The sequence below is a fragment of the Cyprinodon tularosa genome, unplaced genomic scaffold (assembly GCF_016077235.1).
Source record: "Cyprinodon tularosa strain WSP-4 unplaced genomic scaffold, ASM1607723v1 ctg189, whole genome shotgun sequence".
NCBI lineage: Eukaryota > Metazoa > Chordata > Actinopteri > Cyprinodontiformes > Cyprinodontidae > Cyprinodon > Cyprinodon tularosa.
This window is the reverse complement of record NW_024038669.1, coordinates 2,871,834-2,894,370: the sequence shown is the minus strand read 5'-3', so window position 1 is coordinate 2,894,370 and position 22,537 is coordinate 2,871,834. Positions and strand designations below refer to the sequence as shown.

General features: G+C 41.5%; 1 protein-coding gene across 1 annotated transcript in view; it reads right to left on the bottom strand.

Moving 5' to 3' along the window:
* tmeff2a (transmembrane protein with EGF-like and two follistatin-like domains 2a) overlaps nt 1-6,138 on the bottom strand; it is a 259,245-nt gene extending 253,107 nt beyond the window's left edge. Inside the window, exon 1 of the mRNA XM_038282916.1 lies at nt 5,217-6,138. Within this exon, the coding sequence (XP_038138844.1) occupies nt 5,217-5,388 (172 nt within the window). The 5' untranslated portion in view covers nt 5,389-6,138. The remainder of the gene's footprint in view (nt 1-5,216) is intronic.
* Between the last annotated feature and the right edge of the window lie 16,399 nt (nt 6,139-22,537).

Genomic DNA, 22,537 nt, shown 5'->3' with positions numbered 1-22,537 from the left:
TTTAAAACCTCTATATGAACAAATATTAAAAATCTATGTATAAATTAGATTTATCAAGCTGTTTCTGAATAAATTTTTTCAATGTAATGAGGGTTGCAAAAACATGTTTTCTTTACAATTTAAGCATTCCTGATATTGACATTGAAAAATGGTTAGTTATTAATTTTTAAGTGCTGCTCAATCATGATCTGCCTGATAATTTACCCAATTAGATAAACCTTGGTCCATTAGATAACCATATCAGATTTAAATGGCAGGATAACAGAAAATGTGTTCTTTTTGTTTTTAGCCATACAATCATCAAAATATCTCACAGAAGTGTATCATGGGAGACCATGACCCAGTTTCAATTAACAAACATGGTTGAAAGCTAAGTTTTAAAAGTTAAATATTATAAATTTGGAGACCAGTGACTGAAAAGTTGCAAAACAGGGTGCAGTAGCCGTAAGGGTTATCCATGCGCCCCCATGTATATATGATCGTGGACGTGGCCAAAATGAGTCCTGGCACAGTGACCTTTGCCGTATTTTTTTTGCCCGTTTTTTGGCCTTTGGACCACTTAAGAGATAAACACACATAAAAAAAATAGACTTAAAATGCCATTGATCGCAATATTATGTAAAGATGATCGAAAATACAGTTTATTAAAACTTTGGTTCTTTTTCTGAAAACATAAAAGAAAAAAAGTCTCATCTCATTGGATTTATCATCACATCCCTACAAGGATTTAATTAGTTAACCTACATGGGGCCTAATCTAAAATCTCCTTTTGAGCCCATAAACATTTAGTGGTCGTACAGCTCTATCAAAATAGGGTTTTGCTTCTATTTATGCTCATGAATTTTATTTAGTCTCTTTCTGTGTGTATTTGGTTGATTTATTTATTGTTGTTTGTCAAAATGTCTTGAAATTGTCTGAAATAATTTCCATTCATTTATTCATAGATATACAGTATATAAATGCTGGCAGTGGTCATCCTCTCTAAATAATACCTAAAAAGAAAGGGAAGTATGGGGTGAAACTCCACAGCTCTCCACAAAAGTCTTTGAGCACAAAGCCAACAAAAAAAAAAAACACCTGTATGAAAATGTGGACTTCTAACTACAACTCAGCACGATGAACCAGAGTAAAGATTTATGAAATCTTTGGAGACAAATGTGCGACTGACCACCTGACACAGCACCAATTTGCCACCAGCTAAATTGTTTTCCAATTCTTCTGGTCAGTGACATATTATGTGAACTGAAAAAACCTGGAACTAATGAGCTGAAACAGGGAATATTGCTACTTATCCAACTGAAATCTGACAGACTTCGCTCAATAGATCAATTCCTCCACCTTGCTAACGCAGGGACCAGTTCAGTACTTCCATTAAAGTAACTGCCTGTCCATTAACCATGGTGCTACTGAACCGTGTATCAGAAAGTGCTTACTGGTTCTGGTTCTTCTTTTTAAATCGAACTGAATTGAGCCAGGCCCACTGATGCATTTACATTCAGCAACCCTACAACTTCATAAAGAGCTTAATACTGGGTTTAAACAGGAATGAGGAAGTCTAATTTGATACTTTTAAATGCTCTTAGAACAAATTTTAATGCCATCAACAAAGTACCCATGAGTCTCATGTATATATATATATATATATATATATATACATATATATCCATCCATCCATTTTCAAACACGCTTATCCCAAGTGGGGTCGCAAGGGGTGCTGGTACCTATCTCCAGCTCTCAATGGGCGAGAGGCGGGGTACACCCTGGACAGGTCGCCAGTCCATCGCAGACATATATATATATATATATATATACTTTTTTTTTTTTTAAGAACACAGTAAAATCCTTCATCTTTACCGTCGTCAGCAATGTCCGAAATTCCTTGTTTTCCAGGCACCTTTTTTGAAATTTGCATTTTCCCATTCTCTACCTTTTTCTCCGCCTCGAGCTTCTTTACCAAAGATACGGCTTTATCATCAAACAGAAGCAGTTCCGTGCTGTTAGGGTTCCAGTTTGTGTGGGTTGTTTTTCAGTGTTTTTCCTCTCCCCACCACCAGGCGGTGCCCTGTTCTCATTGGGCCTCCCTGCACACCTGCGGCTCGTTGGGTCATTACCAGAGGAGTACTTAAGCAACGGACTGTCACCACCTCAACGCCAGAGTGTTTGCCAGTATTGGGTACTCTAGCCTTACTGAGATTAGCTGAGTCTAACCTTTGCCTTGTCTCTCTGAGTCTAAGCGTTACCTTTGTCTTTGTTCTCCGATAGGATGCCCTCCTGATCCACTGGATAGCCTGGTCCTTCTACCCCCCTTGGAAGGAATAATTCGAGTCACACAGAGCAAGAGGAAACCTTCACTAGATCTGTTCAAGCTCACTTCAGGAAAACCCGATGACAGTCCGTTCCATTGCTCCTCTGGACCCAACGCAAGTCTGCCTGTCCGCCCTCCAGCAAGTTCCTTCGTCTCAGGATTAAACCCTCCACAAACTGGACCCAAGGGAAACCAAGGTTCTCCCTAATGCAGGGGTGTCAAACCGGTTCCAGAAAGGGCCGTGTGGCCGCAGGTCTTCTTTCCAACTAAACAATAGCACACCAGACTCCAGTCATCTCATCAAGTGAGTCCAATCTGAACATGATGACTTGATGAGATGACTGGAGTCTGGTGTGCTATTGCTTGGTTGGAAAGAAGACCTGCAGCCACACGGCCCTTTCTGGAACCGGTTTGACACCTGTGCCCTAATGTGAGTCTTCTTCAGCAATTCACCAGTCTCAGTCATTTTCCTAAAAGACCTTGAACTGATCTTTGTGATTTCCCCTAAAAGTTTCCGGATCCGGTTCACCAGACCGCTAAAGTCCCACTGCGATAACCCCGCATATAATCTCTCTCTCTGTTTTTTGTCAACCTCTCAATAAACCTGGTAACTTTTCCCCTGGCCCTCTGAGTGAATCTCTGCATGTGGGTGAGATCTTTAAAACCCATCATGACACGCACAAACAAGTGGAACATATTATACACGTGGAACTGAAAACGAAATTGTTTTAATAAATGTATTTTTTTTAAACAAAGCATTTTAAATGCCAGAAAAATCACATTTAATGAATTTTAATGCCAATTACGGCCTTAATTTAAAAAAATAATTTAACGACTTTTAATGATTTTTAATGAGCCACTGAAACTGTTTAATAATATTTTTAGTTTCTATTCTCTACGTCTAAAGCATGGAGTCTTCATCATGAGGTAAAAGATTAAAAACAACAGATTTTGGTTGGGAAAAAGTGAACATTCCAAAGACTTTGACATTCTTTAGACATTCCCAGGTAATCACATCAAATCAAGATGTGCAGTTTAGTTTTTACCAACTCCCAGAGATAGAAGGCATCTCATAACTACGCCTTTCTCTGCACGCAGAAGCAAACAAAGAGTCACTAAGAGTCAGAGCTATTATTGTCAAGAAATGCTGCATTCTGCCTCAGAGATCTCTTTGTCTCCTTGCATTTTAATCCTGTGGATTCAAAGCCAAATAAAAACAGGTGTTAGTATTTCTTCACCTTTTGTTTTTCCACCAAGGCTAACTCCTTAAACGCTTGATTAAAAAAACTTGTTCTGAAGTGATACTCAGTTCATTTTGGTGCGTTTTCAATCAGCCCTTTTGTCTCTAAACAGAAAGGTAACATTTTGGTGTTAAACTGCATGAAACGAGTGAATTATAAAGCCTTGTAGAATTAAGAAGAGTTTATAATGGAGCTATGATTATAGCAGAAATGGTTTTATCTTCTTTTCCAGTGGACCAACATTCTTCTTGTCACGCTTTTCTCAATCCAATTGATTCACGACGTGAGTGAGTGTGTGCAGTGTTCACTGCACATGCACTTAAGCCTCCTCAAGGCGTGTTGGATAAAAGCCTTCGCTGAAATGCATATGAGAGTGTGTCAGGAAGTGGGTGGCAATGCATATGTGTGTGGAGAGAGGACATGTACCATTATCAGTTATTAGGCTGGGAACCCTCACCACGGTGGACGGAGAGCTCCAACAGATGATCCAATGCATAATGCAGGGTGGAGATTATCAGATGGGGGTATCTCGATCAACAGATGATCGATTAGCAGCCTAAATGACCGGAAAATAACGCTAATTTCTTTAGACAAATGAGATCATTCATCACTGAACGTGGGAGATATTATACACTTTAACACAAAGTTGAGGAGAGTTTAATATCAGCAGGAAACACCAGAAAACATCTGTTTCTATATCATACAAATAAGACTGCCTGGTCTGAGGATGGTCTCTGATGGACAGTTAAAGGATAAAGTGATCATAAAATTCAAACCCCGCAGACTGAGACGTTCCAGACACCACTGGTAAAACATATTTAAGATGTTTCTCCATTCTTCAAATTGATGGCTACATCCTCTGGCTGCAAATGGCACCATGACTCCATATTGATGTCTGGGTGTTCTGAGCTATACTATCAATACCTCTGCTTGCTGCTGCTGCTGCTGCTGGGAGTGATCGGCTTGGAGCTATTTTTAAGCGCTCAGACTCGGACGAGCGGCAGGGGAAATGTGTGTCTGCGTTGCGCTCTGCAGCTCCTTCTGCAGCTCAGCTCTGCTGTCTTTATGCTGTCTAAGGGGGGGCTTGAGGAGACATTACAATATATAAGTTTTACAGCCATCCTGATGCCTCACGCACAACAATAAATCGGCTTTATTTGAAACTTGCGTGGATAAAGAAATAAAAACATGCAAGGTAATAAAAAGAGGATTAACTGAAAACTCCTGCTGCTTTTCATTAGTGCTGCGTTTAAGTTTCTGCTCAGTTTTGTCTGCATGTGTCCAAGATGTAGCTTTATTAGAGTCAGAACATCCCTTATTATTTAGGAGGGGGCTTTTTTCCTTCCTGACTGGATGTTTTTGTTGCGCGCATCCCAAACATTCCCTGTTTGCATTGGAACTGTCCCTGTAAGGTAGTCTGCCATGCACTGAGCTGCGTGCGTTTGGCTGCATGCATTGCAGACACGCTGCAAGACTAAGGTGATGTCCATCCAGCAAAACCTCCTAAACTCCAGAGGCTTTGCGGTCTGTTGTCTCCGCAGCCAGAAGAAAACCCAGCATGGACACAGCCGCAGAATCAAAACATGCCAAAAGACAAAAAATAAACTTTTATTTTAGCCTTGGAGGACTTAGATGATGAATCAAATCAAGGAACCAGAAGTGGATCTCACCGGAGCAGTTCCAGCCGGTCGGTGTCTGACAGTCGCTGAGGGAGGACGGGAAGGCGCGCAGCTGCTCCACAGGTAAAGTAGCGAGAAAGGAAAGGATGGTGATCCGGATCCAGCCTCCCGTAAGAGGCGCGGCTGTGCCTCCCCGAGCATGTGCAGCCACGGTCGGACCCATCTCTCTCTCTCTCAGTGGCCCCGGCCGCAGCACGGGCGAGGCGGGGAAACGGCGCGCGGCAGCTCTGATCCCGACAGGTTCAGCGGGGCGCCTAGAGCCCGACGGCGGAGCATGTTCCGCGCGAGACGGTGCGCCCCATGAAGCAGTGGCCCGGTAAACTGAGCCGATCCAATCCGAGGGAAGATATTAGAGACCAAACCAACAGCCGATCCAGCACTGGGGAACTGGGGGGGAAGGATGGAGGAGGGTGAGTGGGATGGAAAAAGTTGGAGACTGGAGGACCTAAGGAGGAGAGGATGCTGAACTATGGAAAAAGGGAGAGAGGATTGAGAATGGACTAATAAGGTGATACAATAAAAAAAAAAATCAAATAAAAGCAAATAAAGTCAAGCCAGGATCCAGCTGGGAGGGATACGAGTGGTAATATCCGCGGTGCGACAGCGGCGCTCCTCCGGTGCGATCAGAGCCGCAGCCACACTGTTTCTGTCCGCCTCTCTCACCAGCAGCTGCTGCGCATCACGTGGAGGATGATGCGATGGAGAGAGAGACGGAGGGAGGGGGGGTCCGTCACAATTAAAATATCTAAGTTTTAGAGAAGGACTACAAGCCGAAGGAAATAAAAAGCAAAGCCACAGAGAGGAGCTATAAAAGACACAGTGTGCCGTGGGCTCAGTCCCAACAGCTGCTGATGGCGATGGCTGCTCCACGCACAGACTCATCAAACACCTCCTTTATTGTTCTGCAAGCTGCTCTTGGCCAACCGCTCCTCCCTGAAACAACACCGATGCTTCTGCTCTTCTTTAAACCTTCCAGCTCCAGAAATAACTCCACGCTGGTCGTGTTTTCAGGCAGTGATCACGCCCCACAGGATGCGCATTTCATGTCCCTCAATGTGTTAGCAGATGTTAAAAGGTTAAGGCCTCAGGTTAAGAACACTCCACCTTTCATACAAATAAATTGCAAACATGCAGATGGAAAAAGTCCTTTGGGGAGGGGGAAACAGTAGGGCTGCTGTAAACAGCCCGTCACGGTTAGAGAAGAGACTTGACCTCATGATGTTCTGAGGAAAAAAGCTGCAGATGTTTGAAAACAAATAATCCTTTTATTGCTCATTACTTAGAGATCATTTCACGGGTTCTCCTCACTTAATAGGGTTTATTACATGCATCAAATTCAGGAAACATCTGCTTTGACAAACTAGGGCTTTTCTTCTCATATAAACATTTTAGATCTATTTTTCTAATATGGAGCTTTATTAGCCTCATTTGACTTACAAACTTTTCTTCTTTCCCTTGTAAGGTCATGAAAAGTCTCATTTTCTGCTCTTATTCATCACTCAATTCCATTTAGTTTATTTATATACCGCAAATTCACAACATGTCATCTCAAGGCACTTTACAGTTCACCAGATCATACAGTCAGATTGATACAAAGTTTTCCATCTAAGGAAAACAAGTCGATTGCATCATTCATTGACTCAAAAGACAATCCCTAACATTACGCATGCTTGTGGTGACAGTGGAAAGAAAAAACTTCCTTTTAACAGGAAGAAACCTCCAGCAGAACCAGGCTCAGTGTGAGCGGCCATCTGCTGAGGCCGACTGGGGTTCAAGGAGACAGAAGCAGAGATACAAAAGGCAAGTGTAAAAGGCGGCCCCATCCAGGAAACACACAACATATTCTCATTATCAGTTCGTATGAAATCGTACGAAAAGTTATGCACAGTATTTCGTACGTTTTGGAAAGTTTTTCCTCGAAAATACAGATCAGTGCGCATGCGCAGCCACACAGACGAAAAAAGCAGATCCGCGGACGGACGTAAAACTGGGAAAAACAGTGCAATAATTACTTCTTCATGTCTCTAACTACGTTGCTTGCTGCTTTGTATCTTAGGGTTAGGCGTTAGACACTCTCTCGATGACCCCCCCCACTCAGTCCGACGACCCGAGCAGTTGGCTAGGGGATCAAAGGCAACCCACGCACGTTCGTTGGTATCTCTCAGATCCATAGCCAAGCCAGTTTGTAAAACTTGGAGAACTAGGGTTAGCTTTTAGAGTAAGGCACGTGTCAAGGGTAGGGACCGGCTAAGTGTAATTTTAAGGCAAGGGTCAGGTGTTAGGGTTAGGCATGGATTCCACTAATATTAGGGTCAGTAGCTAATTGGTCTGGTAAGTTGATAGTAAGGGCTTAAATTAGGTTTAGGGCAAGTGTCAAGGCTAGGGACTGGCTAAGTGTAATTTTAAGGCAAGGGTCAGGTGTTAGGGTTAGGCATGGATTCCACTAATATTAGGGTCAGTAGCTAATTGGTCTGGTAAGGTGATATGTACTATAAGTGTAGTATAAGGGTGGAGATCAGTGCGCATGCGCAGCCAGACAGACGAAAAAAGCAGATCCGCGGACGGACGTAAAACTGGGAAAAACAGTGCAATAATTACTTCTTCATGTCTCTAACTACGTTGCTTGCTGTTTTGTATCTTAGGGTTAGGGTCAGGATTAGGGTTAATTGTATGTTAAATTCTAGGTTATTTAATGGTGCGTAACATGCGCAAGGATATCTTGTCTTGAGGCAAGACGTAAAAATACGACGAAATGCGAGGGAAAAAGAGTCTAAAACGTATGAAATTACGGTGCATAACTTTTCGTACGATTTCATACGAACTAATAATGAGAATACACTGAAACACACAGCCAGGCCGACGAGCTCTGAGCCAGCTCCCATGTCAGAGGATGAAAAGAGCACATGCAGCCAGTCACAGTCAGAGAAACAGGAATACACTGGAAAATCTCCAACATCTAGAAACAAAGGTGTTGATAGCAGCAGCAAAGCTGATATTTCTCTCCAAGGTGGTGTCACAGCCAAACAGGAACAAATGAGGTGAAGCTACTATGAGAAAAAGCAGAGAGAGAGCAGAACGTTAGATTGAACTAACAGATTCTGCAGCGGATAGATATAGAATGATGAAGTAGGGGTCCCTACATCCTCCAGCATTCTAAGCCTATAGCAGCATAACTATAGAGATAGCTCAGGATAACCTGAGCCACTCTAACTATAAGCTTCATCAAAAAGGAAAGTTTTAAGCCTAGCCTTAAAAGTAGAAAGGGTCACTGAAAACATAGAGAGTTTGGTGGATTTAGTCAAGTATCAGGAAGTACTGATAGAAAAAGTTCTAATTTTGTTGAGAAAATGGCTGTTATTGGACCTTCAAAAGACACAGTAGTCAAAACAACACCCAAGAGGCTCCTAATGTTTGTTTCCAGAGGAATCCTGGAAAATATTAGATCACATTCTACTGAGTTTTACTATTCAACAACTAGAGTAAGATTTAAAATGCAGCCTTCACATACAATCACAACATTTTTAATGAATCCCACAAGTGAACTAAGATTCTTTAGAAATAGTACTTGAGATTTAAGAGTGTTCTTGAAGAGGTTAAATAAAATTGTCAATTTTAATGTCTTTTTGTTTTGAAAATGGAGAAACAACCTGCACCACCACCCTCTGTTTTCAGCTTTTAATATATAATTGTGTATTGAAAACGGATACAAATGATTTGCTTAAAAAACAAATTTGCTTTGGGTGTTGAAAAACTTTACCTTTCTAAGGTCAATACATCTCTGCAGTACAAGTGCAATAATCCAAGTCAGCTACTACATAGTCTTCCCTTAGCTCTCTACTGTGCAGATATTTTTATATCTAAGGGAAATATATTCCAGGACATTACAACTTTTCTCCCTTTTTATGTTTTTTTAGGTACTATATACACTTTTTTATATTGACTGTGGTATTTTTATCTTTAATGGCATCTTGCTTTAACTCTGTTGTACTCCATATAAGCTACTGGGACCAGAATTTCCCTGAAGAAGGAATCCTGAGGGGATAAATAAAGTTGAGTCCAAGTATGAAATTGGCTCTTTCAATTCATTTCAATTCAGTTTATTTATATAGCGCCAAATTCACAACACATGTCATCTCAAGGCACTTTACAGTTCAACCAGATCATACAATCAAATTGATTCAAAGTTTTCTATCTAAGGAAAACCACTTGATTGCATTGACTCTTCGACTCAAATACAATCCCTCACACTAAGCATGCTTGTAGCGACAGTGGAGAGGAAAAACTCCCTTTTAACAGGAAGAAACCTCCAGCAGAACCAGGCTCAGTGTGAGCGGCCATCTGCTGAGGCTGACTGGGGTTCAAGGAGACAGAAGCAGAGACACAAAAAGCAGCTGTAAAAGGCGGCCCCATCCAGGAAACACACAGCCAGGCAGACGAGCTCCGAGCCAGCTCCCATGCCAGAGGATGAAGGGAGCACATCCAGCCAGTCACGGTTAGAGAAACAGGACCACACTTGAAAACAGGCCGACCTCCAGCATCTATAAACAAGGGTGTTGATGGAAGCAGCACAGCTGATGTCAAGAAAGTCTTCATCAAGAAAGTGAGAAATAAGGTTTGATAGTATCTTCTCCATAATGTGACTACTTTGAAGGTCATTTAAATGTACTCACAAATCTCAAAAGCAAATACATTTATTTTTAGTTTTTAGTTCTTGTGAGTATGGTAAATAGCTATTAATAAAGTAAGCTCTATCTGTTCCTGCTTAGGCATCCTGGCCATTTTCACAAACACAGAGAACACATGTCAACCAAGTGTCATGTTGGGATTAAGATTTCTAACCCACATGCAGAAACACTCGGAAGCAGAGAAAAAGTTCAAAGGTTTATTTACAGAAATGTACAATAAATGAACTGGTCCAAGGGGGTGGTTGACTGGTCAGGAGTGGGTTCACCGCTGAGGAGGACAGAGGGGTTAGTGTTGGTCCAGGTATATTGCAGGTTGTTTGATGTTCAGGGTTATACCTGTTCTGGAGTGGAGTGAAGCCGCAGAGGGGGGGAACCTTGAGGGTCCAGAGGCTGTTGGCAGGCAGAGGGCTTGGGGCGGAGGCAGAGCTTACTGAGTGGAGGCAGGCAGATCTCAGACTGAGTCTTTTCTCTCCAAGTAATCTCTGAGGGCGGCAGGCAGATTACAGACAGATGCAGCCCTCCAGAGTTCCACTTAGAGCGGGCAGGCAGGTAACCAGCAGAGACAACTCTCCAGGATTTCAGTTTGTCAGGCAGGATCGATCTGTGAGACAGAAAGGTAAACAGGATCAGACTTAGTTCACAAAAAGTCAGAAGACTTAGACAGGCAGGTTGGCTCAGGCTTTGCTAACCATTACTGGCAAACACTCTGGCACTGGAGTGTAGGTCTCCGCCTCCTTAAGTAGGGAGCCTCCTGATGAGCAGATAGAGGACAGGTATTGTAGACAGCTCATGCTCCAGGAGATCTTGTGCGCCCTCTGGTGGAGAAAGTGGACAAACCTCCAGATCCCAACACCAAGAGGGGCCAATTAATCTAAAAAGGATGTTTTCAGGCATAGAGGGAACTGGAGAATCCCCCATAAAACCCATACATTCACATAAAAAATAACTGATCAAACAGAGAGATGGACATTTTAGCTGCACCATTACAACCAAAAACTACAGTAAGACTAATTCCTTTTGCTGACAACCCAATACTTCCCTCACTGTCTGAAATGGCATCACATCCATTCTGAAAGGTCCAATTTCCGTGTAATTTGGTCCACATGCAAACTGGCCTAGCAATCCAGGAGAGGCAGCAGACAGCAGAGGTGAGTTTATCACAAGTGGGAGAAAATTACCACAGATAATTTCCTTACTGTTAAACAGTTTGGAAAGTGGTGGTCAGCAGACACAGAGGAGAGGCATCAGTCTGTGTTTGACAATTTAGGATAGATTTTACATTTTGGCCTAAAATAAAATCAGATTTTTGGATTGTGTAACAAACTGGCAAGCAAAGAGTACAGATATCAGGAAACACAGGGTTTGTGTGGACCAACAGATACACTATATTGCCAAAAGTATTTGCTCACCCATCCAAATTATTGGAATCAGGTGTTCCAATCACTTCCATGGCCACAGGTGTATAAATTCAAGCACCTAGGCATGCAGACTGTTTTTACAAACATTTGTGAAAGAATGGGTCGCTCTCAGGAGCTCAGTGAATTCCAGCGTGGAACTGTGATAGGATGCCACCTGTGCAACAAATCCAGTCGTGAAATTTCCTCGCTCCTAAATATTCCACAGTCAACTGTCAGCTGTATTATAAGAAAATGGAAGTGTTTGGGAACGACAGCAACTCAGCCACGAAGAGGTAGGCCACGTAAACTGACGGAGCGGGGTCAGCGGATGCTGACGCGCATAGTGCGAAGAGGTCGCCAACTTTCTGCAGAGTCAATCACTACAGACCTCCAAACTTCATGTGGCCTTCAGATTAGCTCAAGAACAGTGCGCAGAGAGCTTCATGGAATGGGTTTCCATGGTCGAGCAGCTGCATCCAAGCCATACATCACCAAGTGCAATGCAAAGCGTCGGATGCGGTGGTGTAAAGCACGCCGCCACTGGACTCTAGAGCAGTGGAGACGCGTTCTCTGGAGTGACGAATCGCGCTTCTCCATCTGGCAATCTGATGGACGGGTCTGGGTTTGGCGGTTGCCAGGAGAACGGTACTTGTCTGACTGCATTGTGCCAAGTGTAAAGTTTGGTGGAGGGGGGATTATGGTGTGGGGTTGTTTTTCAGGAGCTGGGCTTGGCCCCTTAGTTCCAGTGAAAGGAACTCTGAATGCTTCAGCATACCAAGACATTTTGGACAATTCCATGCTCCCAACTTTGTGGGAACAGTTTGGAGCTGGCCCCTTCCTCTTCCAACATGACTGTGCACCAGTGCACAAAGCAAGGTCCATAAAGACATGGATGACAGAGTCTGGTGTGGATGAACTTGACTGGCCTGCACAGAGTCCTGACCTCAACCCGATAGAACACCTTTGGGATGAATTAGAGCGGAGACTGAGAGCCAGGCCTTCTCGTCCAACATCAGTGTGCGACCTCACAAATGCGCTTCTGGAAGAATGGTCAAAAATTCCCATAAACACACTCCTAAACCTTGTGGACAGCCTTCCCAGAAGAGTTGAAGCTGTTCTAGCTGCAAAGGGTGGACCGACGTCATATTGAACCCTATGGATTAGGAACGGGATGTCACTTAAGCTCATATGTGAGTCAAGGCAGGTGAGCAAATACTTTTGGCAATATAGTGTATCTTGTAGGTTTCAGGCATCTCACTTGTCTGTATACCCGATCTCTCCCGGAAGACAATCCCTGCCCAACCTCTGCCAGTACATTTTTTTGCTTTGGATTAGTAAATAGTAGTCATTTTTGGATCTATGTCTGCATTTCTTTTGTAGCTGTATTTTTTTATATAGTGCATAATCTAAAGAACGACACAACTAAAATAAAGATAAACACGGGGCTATCATATTTTGCCATTCACTCTGAGCATGCCTGATGATGATGTCAAACAATCAATATAACAGAAAGAATGTAAACACATCCATTCCCTCAGCAAGGTCAGTATTAATATTTTACACAATGTAGTTTAGCATGTTTTAATGATTTAAGGGCAAAATAAATATTTCTATAATTACATTATTTAACAATCACCAGATGAGTTCTGGTATGGATGGTGCTATCGGTACAAATCAGGTATTGACACATCATACTGTTTTACGGAATGGTAGATGTGACTTTCCCTAGTATGGAGGACCAGCTCTACCATATTTAAAAATAAATTCAGAAATAAATCAAAGCTCAGTAAATAAATAAGCATACAATTAATTGCCTCCAAAAATACAATAAACAAATACATGTAGGTAGAAGTTAAATTATAATGTGAGACATAAATGTATATATCTGTCATGTTTCCAGAGATTAGGTTTACTCTTAGACTCCAGCAGGTGAGGAATGTGTTCCGGTGTTTTTCTCATACGGAGGAGGGCATACAGGGTTACCCAGAATGTGGTTGTTTGTAGATGAACGGAGAAAGACTGACTGCCACTCAGATTTCCTGCGGTACGTGAATGGACTGTTGTGCAGATGAATCCTTTGCTCAGTATGAAGCTCAAACGTTTCCTGGGGGAAAAGTGGATCCAAACCTCCGGTTTGTATCTTCAGCTCAGTTTGAATCTCAGTTGATCCTTTCAGGGAGAGAAGGTCCGAAAAATCCAGTTTGTAGGATGACTTCCTGCCGAGAGCCAAAGACAAAAAAACAATGTTAAGACTCAGGTTGACAAAAACTCAGTTTGACTCAGCAAAACTCAGCAGGGCTAGAGTACCCAAAACTGGCAAACACTCTGGCGTCGAGGTAGTGGCAGTCAGCTGCTTAAGAACACACCGTTAACGAGGTAACCCCTTGCAGGTGTGTGAGAAGGAGAATCAGAACCAGGCGCCGCCTGATGGAGTTTTTGTTGTGTTTTTGTTTGCTATAAATACTCTCCTTGTGCAGTTCCTCAGGGCTGGTTCCTCGTCTCTCCTCGTCTTTCCATGGCTCCCTGTGCTTGTTTTACCCTGATGTCTGGTTATGGTTTGTTTTACATTTTAAGTTGGATTTTTGGATTCCTGCCTTTGTTAACTTTGATTATTAATTAAAATCTGTCTTGCAGTTAGCGGCACACATGGACACAGATGTCGACAATGTAGTTTTTCAGAATCTGGAGGAGGCGGCCCATCTTCTTAACTCACAGAACTCAGAGTATTAAGTTAAAAGTTCTCTTTTCTGTTGCTGTTGTTCAATAAAAATATGTTTTAAGATCATTCGAGGCCAGAACATAACACTTTTAAACGTCACTATCACAGAGTGTGAATGGAGCGCAGCGCAGCGCAATTCCCGCCCTCCGCTCAGGATGTTTGCACATTCGCTCCGCCACTCAAAGTTGTGCCAGGATGCAACCGAAGCAACCAGCAGACCTCCAAGGGTAACGGCAGCCAGGTCTAATCCTAGCCTGTCTGCAGCAGCCCTCTCTCAGCATAGCTATGTGTGAAGGACCGCAGGACATAATGGTGATTTCTTTTGTTTTATTTGGCAAAATGTTCATTTGATTTGTATTTATCTGTCTGTGTTAATCATTATCCCCCTACTAAATGAAAAAAGTCTGAATTTATTATTATCTGGAGACTATTAATAACAGAAGGTGTAATGCAGCTCCAGACTAGCTGAGCATGTGGTGACGTCATCAGTACGCCTCTGTTCCAATTGACCCATATTCATGCTGCTTGCTCCTGTTCTCTAAGCTGACTCCGCCAGATGGATTTGCTCCGCATATCCATCTGGAAACCTTCCGTAGAAGTAATTTTGGGAAGGGGCGAAAATACTGGTTAGCTGATTGGCCTATGTTGGTGATAGACGGGCCAAAAAAAACAATCAGATCAGCGAAGCATATGACGTAACAGAGCGACGACGAAGAGGAGCCAATTGATAGATCAAACTCTTGCCGAAACCAGTCAGGAGAAGAGCAAAAACATCTTTTCCTCTGAGAAAAGCCTCCAGAGCAGTGTTTTGCTCTTCTTTCAGTGAGGAAATACTCTGTAATTCCGATAAAACTTGCTCGATAGCCACGCTAACGCTAGTTTCATCGGCTGAAGCCGCCATGTTCTTTAGACTGAACTGTCGCGCTTCTCGTTGCGTCACACCTCAACCCGCCTCAAAGCCAACGCTGATTGGACGTTCGTTTGGTGAACGGCTCCAAATTTTCTTCACTGGAGAGTCTCCAGACTGATTAGCGAGTGAAATCTTGAAAGCTCGCGAGATCAGGATAGTCTCACGAGGCTACCTGTTCTCCCCGAGTCCAGACAAGTCCGTACTCATGTTCTTATGAACTGAGAAACTGCCAGTGACTTTAGACTCTCCTCTCCTCCTGTAGATTCGACCGATGCAGTAAAATACTAACCAACCAATGGTTGATTAATGTGAACCAAACATTCACATAAATAAATACTGTAAAAGTATTTAAAATAAATAAAGTTGAAGATTATAACTGCCAATGAATTAATAATGTAATTATTAAAAAGCCAAATAAATAAAGAAGCTGATTAAAGAGATATATTGATTTATGTCGCACTGTATAATTCAATATAATTTCAATTGTTCCTTATGTTCCTAAAAGAGCACTTCGCTCTCAATCTGCAGGTTTACTAGTGGTTCCTAGAATTTCTAAAAGTAGAAGGGGAGGCAGATCTTTTAGTTATCAGGCTCCTCTCCTGTGGAACCAACTACCAGTTTTAGTCCGTGAGGCAGACACCCTGTCTACTTTTAAGGGCTTAAAACTTTCCTTTTTGATAAAGCTTATAGTTAGAGTGGCTCAGGTTATCCTGAGCTATCTCTATAGTTATGCTGCTATAGGCTTAGACTTTTGGAGGACATAGGGACCCCCATTTCATCATTCTGCTTCATTCTCTCTCTGTTCTCCTATTCTGCAGAATCTGTTAGTTCAATCTCTAACCTTATGCTCTCTCTGCTTTTTCTCAGAGTAGCTTTGCCTCATCTGTTCCTGTTTGGCTGTGACGTCATCCTGGAGAGAAACATCAGCTGTGCTGCTTCTATCAACACCCTTGTTTATAGATGTTGGAGATCGGCCTGTTTTCCAGTGTGGTCCTGTTTCTCTGACCGTGACTGAGTGGATGTGCTCTCTTCGTCCTCTGGAATGGGAGCTGGCTCGGAGCTCGTCTGCCTGGCTGTGTGTTTCCTGGATGGGGCCGCCTTTTACAGCTGCTTTTACAGCTGCTTTTACAGCTGCTTTTTGTGTCTCTGCTTCCGTCTCCTTGAACCCCAGTCGGCCTCGGCAGATGGCCGCTCACACTGAGCCTGGTTCTGCTGGAGGTTTCTTCCTGTTAAAAGGGAGTTTTTCCTCTCCACTGTCGCTACAAGCATGCTTAGTGTGAGGGATTGTATTTGAGTCAATGAGTCAATGCAATCAACTGGTTTTCCTTAGACAGAAAACTTTGTATCAATTTGACTGGATGATCTGGTTGAACTGTAAAGTGCCTTGAGATGACATGTGTTGTGAATTTGGCGCTATATATATAAACTGAATTGAATTGAATTGAATTTCTACCTACATTCATTTGTTTATTGTATTTTTTGGGGCAATGATTGTATGCTTATTCATTAATTGAGCATTTATTTATTTATGTATTTATTTCTAAATATGGTAGAGCTGGTCCTCCATACCCTAGAAGTGTTTAATAAAACTTGTTATGTTTGATTTCAGTGTCTTTGCATTCTTATTAAACTCTTGAGCAATGCGAGTTGATGAAATCATAGACACATCATAAACAAGGAAGAAAAACAGCTATTCTGAGCAGCGGTTTTCAAGGCAGAGGCTGCTGCTGAGCTGCAGAGAAGTTTCTGCTTATTGTACAGGAGAAGCGCAGTCAAGAATTTGAAAGTCAGATAAGAAGCAGCAACTGTTCAGGCTCCAACCATCAGCTACATACCTGATTTAGTACCCTATATGGATGTTGCTGAAATCTGATATTTCTTTGGAGGGCGGTGAAAAGATAAGAATTGACTCGTTAAGACTGCTTAGGAAAAGCCCTGTATGAGTCATATAAGGGTTCTGGGTTGCTTTGGCTGCAATATGGGTTTTATAGTTCTGTCAACAAGGCATAGCATGACCTGTAGGTGCACTCAGCTACCCACTGGGCATTATATTGTGTCGGGGCGGATTGCATTTTTGCAAGTTTTTGACCAAAAACCTCTTAAAATAATTTTGGCCTTAATCAACTACTATCAAGGGTGTTGAACACCTTTGTTTATAGATGCTGGAGATCGGCCTGTTTTCCAGTGTAGTCCTGTTTCTCTGACCGTGACTGAGTGGATGTGCTCTCTTCGTCCTCTGACATGGGAACTGGCTCAGAGCTCGTCTGCCTGGCTGTGTGTTTCCTGGACGGGGCCGCCTTTTACAGCTGCTTTTTATATCTCTGCTTCTGTCTCCTTGAACCCCAGTCGGCCTCGGCAGATGGCCGCTCACACTGAGCCTGGTTCTGCTGGAGGTTTCTTTCTGTTAAAAGGGAGTTTTTCCTCTCCACTGTCGCTACAAGCATGCTTAGTGTGAGGGATTGTATTTGAGCCAATGAGTCGATGCAATCAACTGGTTTTCCTTAGATAGAAAACTTTGTATCAATTTTGCTTTATGATCTGGTTGAACTGTAAGTGATTTCTTCAGAGCCTCTAAAACATTAAATTGTAATTTGTATTTTGGTCAGCAGCAGACGAAAATGAAGTCTAATGGTCTGCCATTCTGAAGGTCATTGGTTTGATTCCTGACTTCTACCTTTTAATGTCTCCCTGAATAATATGCAGCAGCCTGGGTTTTCACTCCGATGTATGATACAGATAGCACCACATCATGCACAGAAAGAGACAAAGAGATCGTTTAGTGTGCTAAGTGTCGTATCAGTTGGTGAATATAGCTTGTAGTGTAGAGCACTTCTTTAGAGGTCAAGAACACGTGTAGAGTGCAATATAAATGAAATCCATCATACCATTTACCTCCTTTTAGCAAAGTGCAGTCTAGGATGAATAAATATGTACAGAGTGGGTTGAAAGAGTGACGTGGAAGTGGAAAGAAGCTAACAAACAGAGTAGGAGCAAATGAGCCCAGGGTTGTCTTTGTTCTGGCTTAATTTTGATTTCAAAGGAAGCATGCTCTCTTTGCTTCCAGCAGTTTTTCTTTGTCCCCTGAATCTTTTCAGTAAACTGCGCTGCTGTTGCTGCTTTCCACCCAACCTTACGATGAGTCTGTAAATACAGCCATTGAAAAAAGTTCATTTCATTGTTAAAAAAAAGGGTTAAATAGCTTCTGTCTCTAGTTTCAGAAGCTAAACTGCCCTTAATTTGCGAAATGTTTGTTTTTTTCTGAGTAATGAAATAGAAGAAGACGCCATTCCTTACTCAATCTAAGTTGTAACCTAGTTTTTAAACTTAATGGAATTGCATCTTAGTCAATTTCTTAAAGTACGGAGAAAAACAACATTTTGTTTTTGAAGCCCTCACAGAAGAGGGATTGTTTCTCTAAGCCTTACCTCAGGGTTGTTTACAACATTAGTGGATCTCAAATTATGCAGCCCAAGGTTCCTTTTTTGTAGAGAAAAAAAAATCCAGATTGCCTTGATGGAAAAATTAGCTTTAAAACTGGTTCTGTTAAAAAAAAAATAGACATTATGCATATTAACAGTATCATAGTCATGACTATTAGAATTATAGGCCCAGAAATATTGCAGCCATTTTTAATTATGATGCAACGGTGTATAACGGAGTATTCCAGCTTTTATCACAGCTGATTGACAAATATGAGCAGAGAAAACTCGGGTAACTGTGACTCATTGTGGCATCTTAATTAGAAGACATGATTTTCATATGAGCTGTTCTGAAATCATGAAATAATCTTTGAATCTTGACATGCAGAGACTTCGCCCCCAGGAGATGCACATGATGTAAACGAACATGGTGGTGGCACAAAATGTCTTGAACAGCTAAAAACTGGGAAGTTGCTTTTTTCCACAATTTGAACAGATTTAGTGGAAACCTAGCCTCGTGAGACCATCCTGATCTCGAGAGCTTTTAAGGTTTAACTCGCAGATCAGTCTGGCTACTCTCCGTTAAAGAAAATTTGGAGCCGTTCACCAAACGAACATCCAATCAGCGTTGACTTTGAGGCGGGTCGAGGTGTGACGGAACGAGAAGCGCGACAGTTCAGTCTAAAGAACATGGCGGCTTCAGTCGATTGATAGATCAAACTCTTGCCGAAACCAGTCGGGAGAAGAGCAAAAACATCTTTTCCTCTGAGAAAAGCCTCCAGAGCAGTGTTTTGCTCTTCTTTCAGTGAAGAAATGCTCTGTAATTCCGATAAAACTTGCTCCATAGCCACACTAACGCTAGTTTCATCGGCTGAAGCCGCCATGTTCTTTAGACTGAACTGTCGCGCTTCTCATTGCGTCACACCTCAACCCGCCTCAAAGCCAACGCTGATCGGATGTTCGTTTGGTGAACGGCTCCAAATTTTCTTTAACGGAGAGTCTCCAGACTGATTAGCGAGTGAAACCTTGAAAGCTCGCGAGATCAGGATGGTCTCACGAGGCTACTGGAAACCTACTGTGTGTTTAATCAACCATCCGATTATGAATATAATATAAATACTGGAAGTATTTTCTTGAGCTGCTCATCCCTCTTTCCTTCTTTCTGACTCTTTACTATATCTGAAAACAAAATGAAATGTATTAATATTTTATTAATATAATGGCTAATGTTATTATTTTAATCAAATACAATAGTAGTTTGGTATTCTGAAGTTGCACAGATTCCGGGCTGAAATGTCACAAAATATTTTTATTCCAAGTCTTGACAAATAATAATAACTGAATTAAAGTAATTTTAAGCTACTTATGAAAATATATTCTCTGGTTAGTTTGGCTTATTTATACAATGGTTAAAACAGTGAGTTTGAAAAGAGTTTTGTTAGAAATAAAAACCTTGATTTAAAAAGTGTATTATTTTGTTTACTGGTGTTGTCTTTGTTTAATATCTTAGATATTCTCAAACACTTCAGTGTGACAAAAAGTGGTGGTAAGCAGCGAAACGCAATCCCATCACTTCTAAATTTTACTATTTGGTGAACTGGAACATTTATGAAGTACAGACTTAAAAAAGGGGACTTTTGCTCATACCCCCCCCCCCACACCCTGTCCCGTTTCCTCATCCTCTTCACAGTTTATAGCTTGTATCCAGTTTCTTCATGAACATTAAATGTGTGAAAACAAATCCATTGCTTTGCAGCACATTCGTGTATCTGTGGGTGTTTTAGATGAGTGTGGAAGAAGGCAGGAAATAAATGATAATGGCTTTGATACATATCTGGCTCCTAAAGGGCTCAAACTAACTGGAGCTGAAAGATAACCGCAGCACTCTGAAGGGTCCTCTACGACACAAGGAGGAGGAGATGGAACCTGTGGCTTCAAAACCTCTTGTGACATAGTTTAGCATAAATAGTAAGTTCAAGGGCCGTGCTAGCCAGTTCAGGGGCCCTAAGCTGGTGCTCCCCACCTTCAACTAAACTGTAATATAGTGTTTGACTTTTTTTCCTTTATCTATAAAATTACTTCTCCATATAATTTTCTACTGACTGCTGCAATAAATAAGAGAAATAAAATAATTTAACTAATTTTGCAACAACAATGGGGCATATATTTCCATAAAATATCACTATTTTACCAATCAAAACAAGAGATCTTAAGAGGTATTAAAATAAATAAACAAATAGTCATGATATCATCCAGTATTTGGATCTGATGTTGTTCCCTCTACTCAGCCACTTCTGGTTGAAGGCTAAATATGGGATCATTTATCATGTTGCTTTTGCATTTAGAATTTTATTTATCATTATTTTTTATTAATTCAAAGAAGTTTAGTGTAGCTTTTTTGTGGATAACTGCATGACAAATCATGCTTGGCTGTGCTTCTTTTGCTGTTTTAGTAGTTTTTTTTTGTCTAAAAGAGGAAAACTCCAAATGTTTTTTTTTTGTCTATAATAATAATTAATTTAATTTATAATGCACTTCTCACCAAAAAGGCCTCTAAGTGCTACAAAAAAGAAATACATAGAGATAAAAAAAAAATAAATAAATAATAAAAGCTGTTTTAAAAGAGAAAAAAGAAACATCTAAGGGGGACCGAAAGTTTTGCTAAAAAGAAATGTTTTAAGGCCTTTTTTAAAACACTCAGTGGACTGAGGTGCCCTTAAGGTGTCAGGGAGGGAATTCCACAGATGTGGGGCAGCAGCACAAAATGCTCTATCTCCCATTGTTTACTTGTGTGTTGAAGCAAATGTGACGTCAACATTGTCGTTGGTAAAATCCATAGATTTAGGTATTACCCTGGTGGCCGTTAGCTGTAAAAGTCCATAGATGAGCCGCGTTGTTATATAAGCTGCAAGGTCGAAAAATGGGGAAAAAAGTTGCGGCTTATAGTCTGAAAATTATTATTGCAAATTTTAATAATTTTAGTAATGTTTTTAAATCCACTTAAATGCAATTAATAATTCAAATATTTACATATCTTATTTTTATGTTTGTATTATTATCATACATGCACATTTGGGGGACATCCTGCTCCAGCAAACCTGAATAAAATGGCTCATTGCCAGGCTTTTATCAAACCTGAAGGCATGCTTAAGGGATAATCAATCATTTGATTAAGCTTTGTTGGAGCAGGGCTGTACTGAACAGTTGCAGGGTAGTAGATCTCTAGGCCCGGCTTTGAAGACCACTGCTCCACTGGAGTAGCTCACAGAACAAATCCTAAAGCTCTGCAGGACGATCAGATAGAAGATCTGTGTCCCGTTAAATTTGGTACAAGACTGTGTAGCGCTCTTATTAAATGCGCAGGTCTGACTGCAAGGTTTAATGTTAACCACGTAGAATCAGAAGTAGGAACGGCACGGAGTCATGATTGGGTGGATGATTGAGGCAACCGATGCAAAAAGCTTTGTTTACATTACCATTTATTGCAGTAGAAATAATAATAATATTAATAATAATACTACTACTAATAATAAAAATAATAACAATAACAGCAAAAACGAAACAAAAAATAAATTGTTCAAAAGAACCAAGAAGAGGGGGAAAAAACAACCCAATAAAGAAATAATACTCAATAATACTTCACAAAACAAATGTAGTTCAAAAGAGGTCCAAGAGCAACGGGAGAATTGTTCTTTTCCTTTGAATATTCCCTTAGAGCTTATTTTGTTTCCTGTATGGAAAGTATTGTTTGGTTTTCCTGCGTGAAAAGTGTCGTGTGGTTTTCCTGTGTGAAAAGTGTCTTTTTTCCTACCACCAGATGGTGTGTGGGTAGCTCGCTATCCTCCGTCATCAAGCAAGTCGATGAAGGGGGAAAAAAAAACCTGACCGTCGCGTAACAGATTGTCTGAGAAGGTGGATGTAACGTCAACTTGTTCTCATCAGAATGGTGTACCAGGCGTCAGCAAAGCCCAGCCATAGATCCTCGAGTTTTAGTTTTTTGTTCACTGATGAGTTGAGTTGGAGATTCTGATTGTTTTATTAACAACCGACGCCACAACCAACAGTGAGCAGCAGCACAGTGGGAAAATCCGGAAATACACATGAGGGTACCAGAATTTAAAGGGACGGCTTAAAGGGCAGGTGGGTGGGCCATGGTGGTAATGTGGGTTACAACTGACTGTG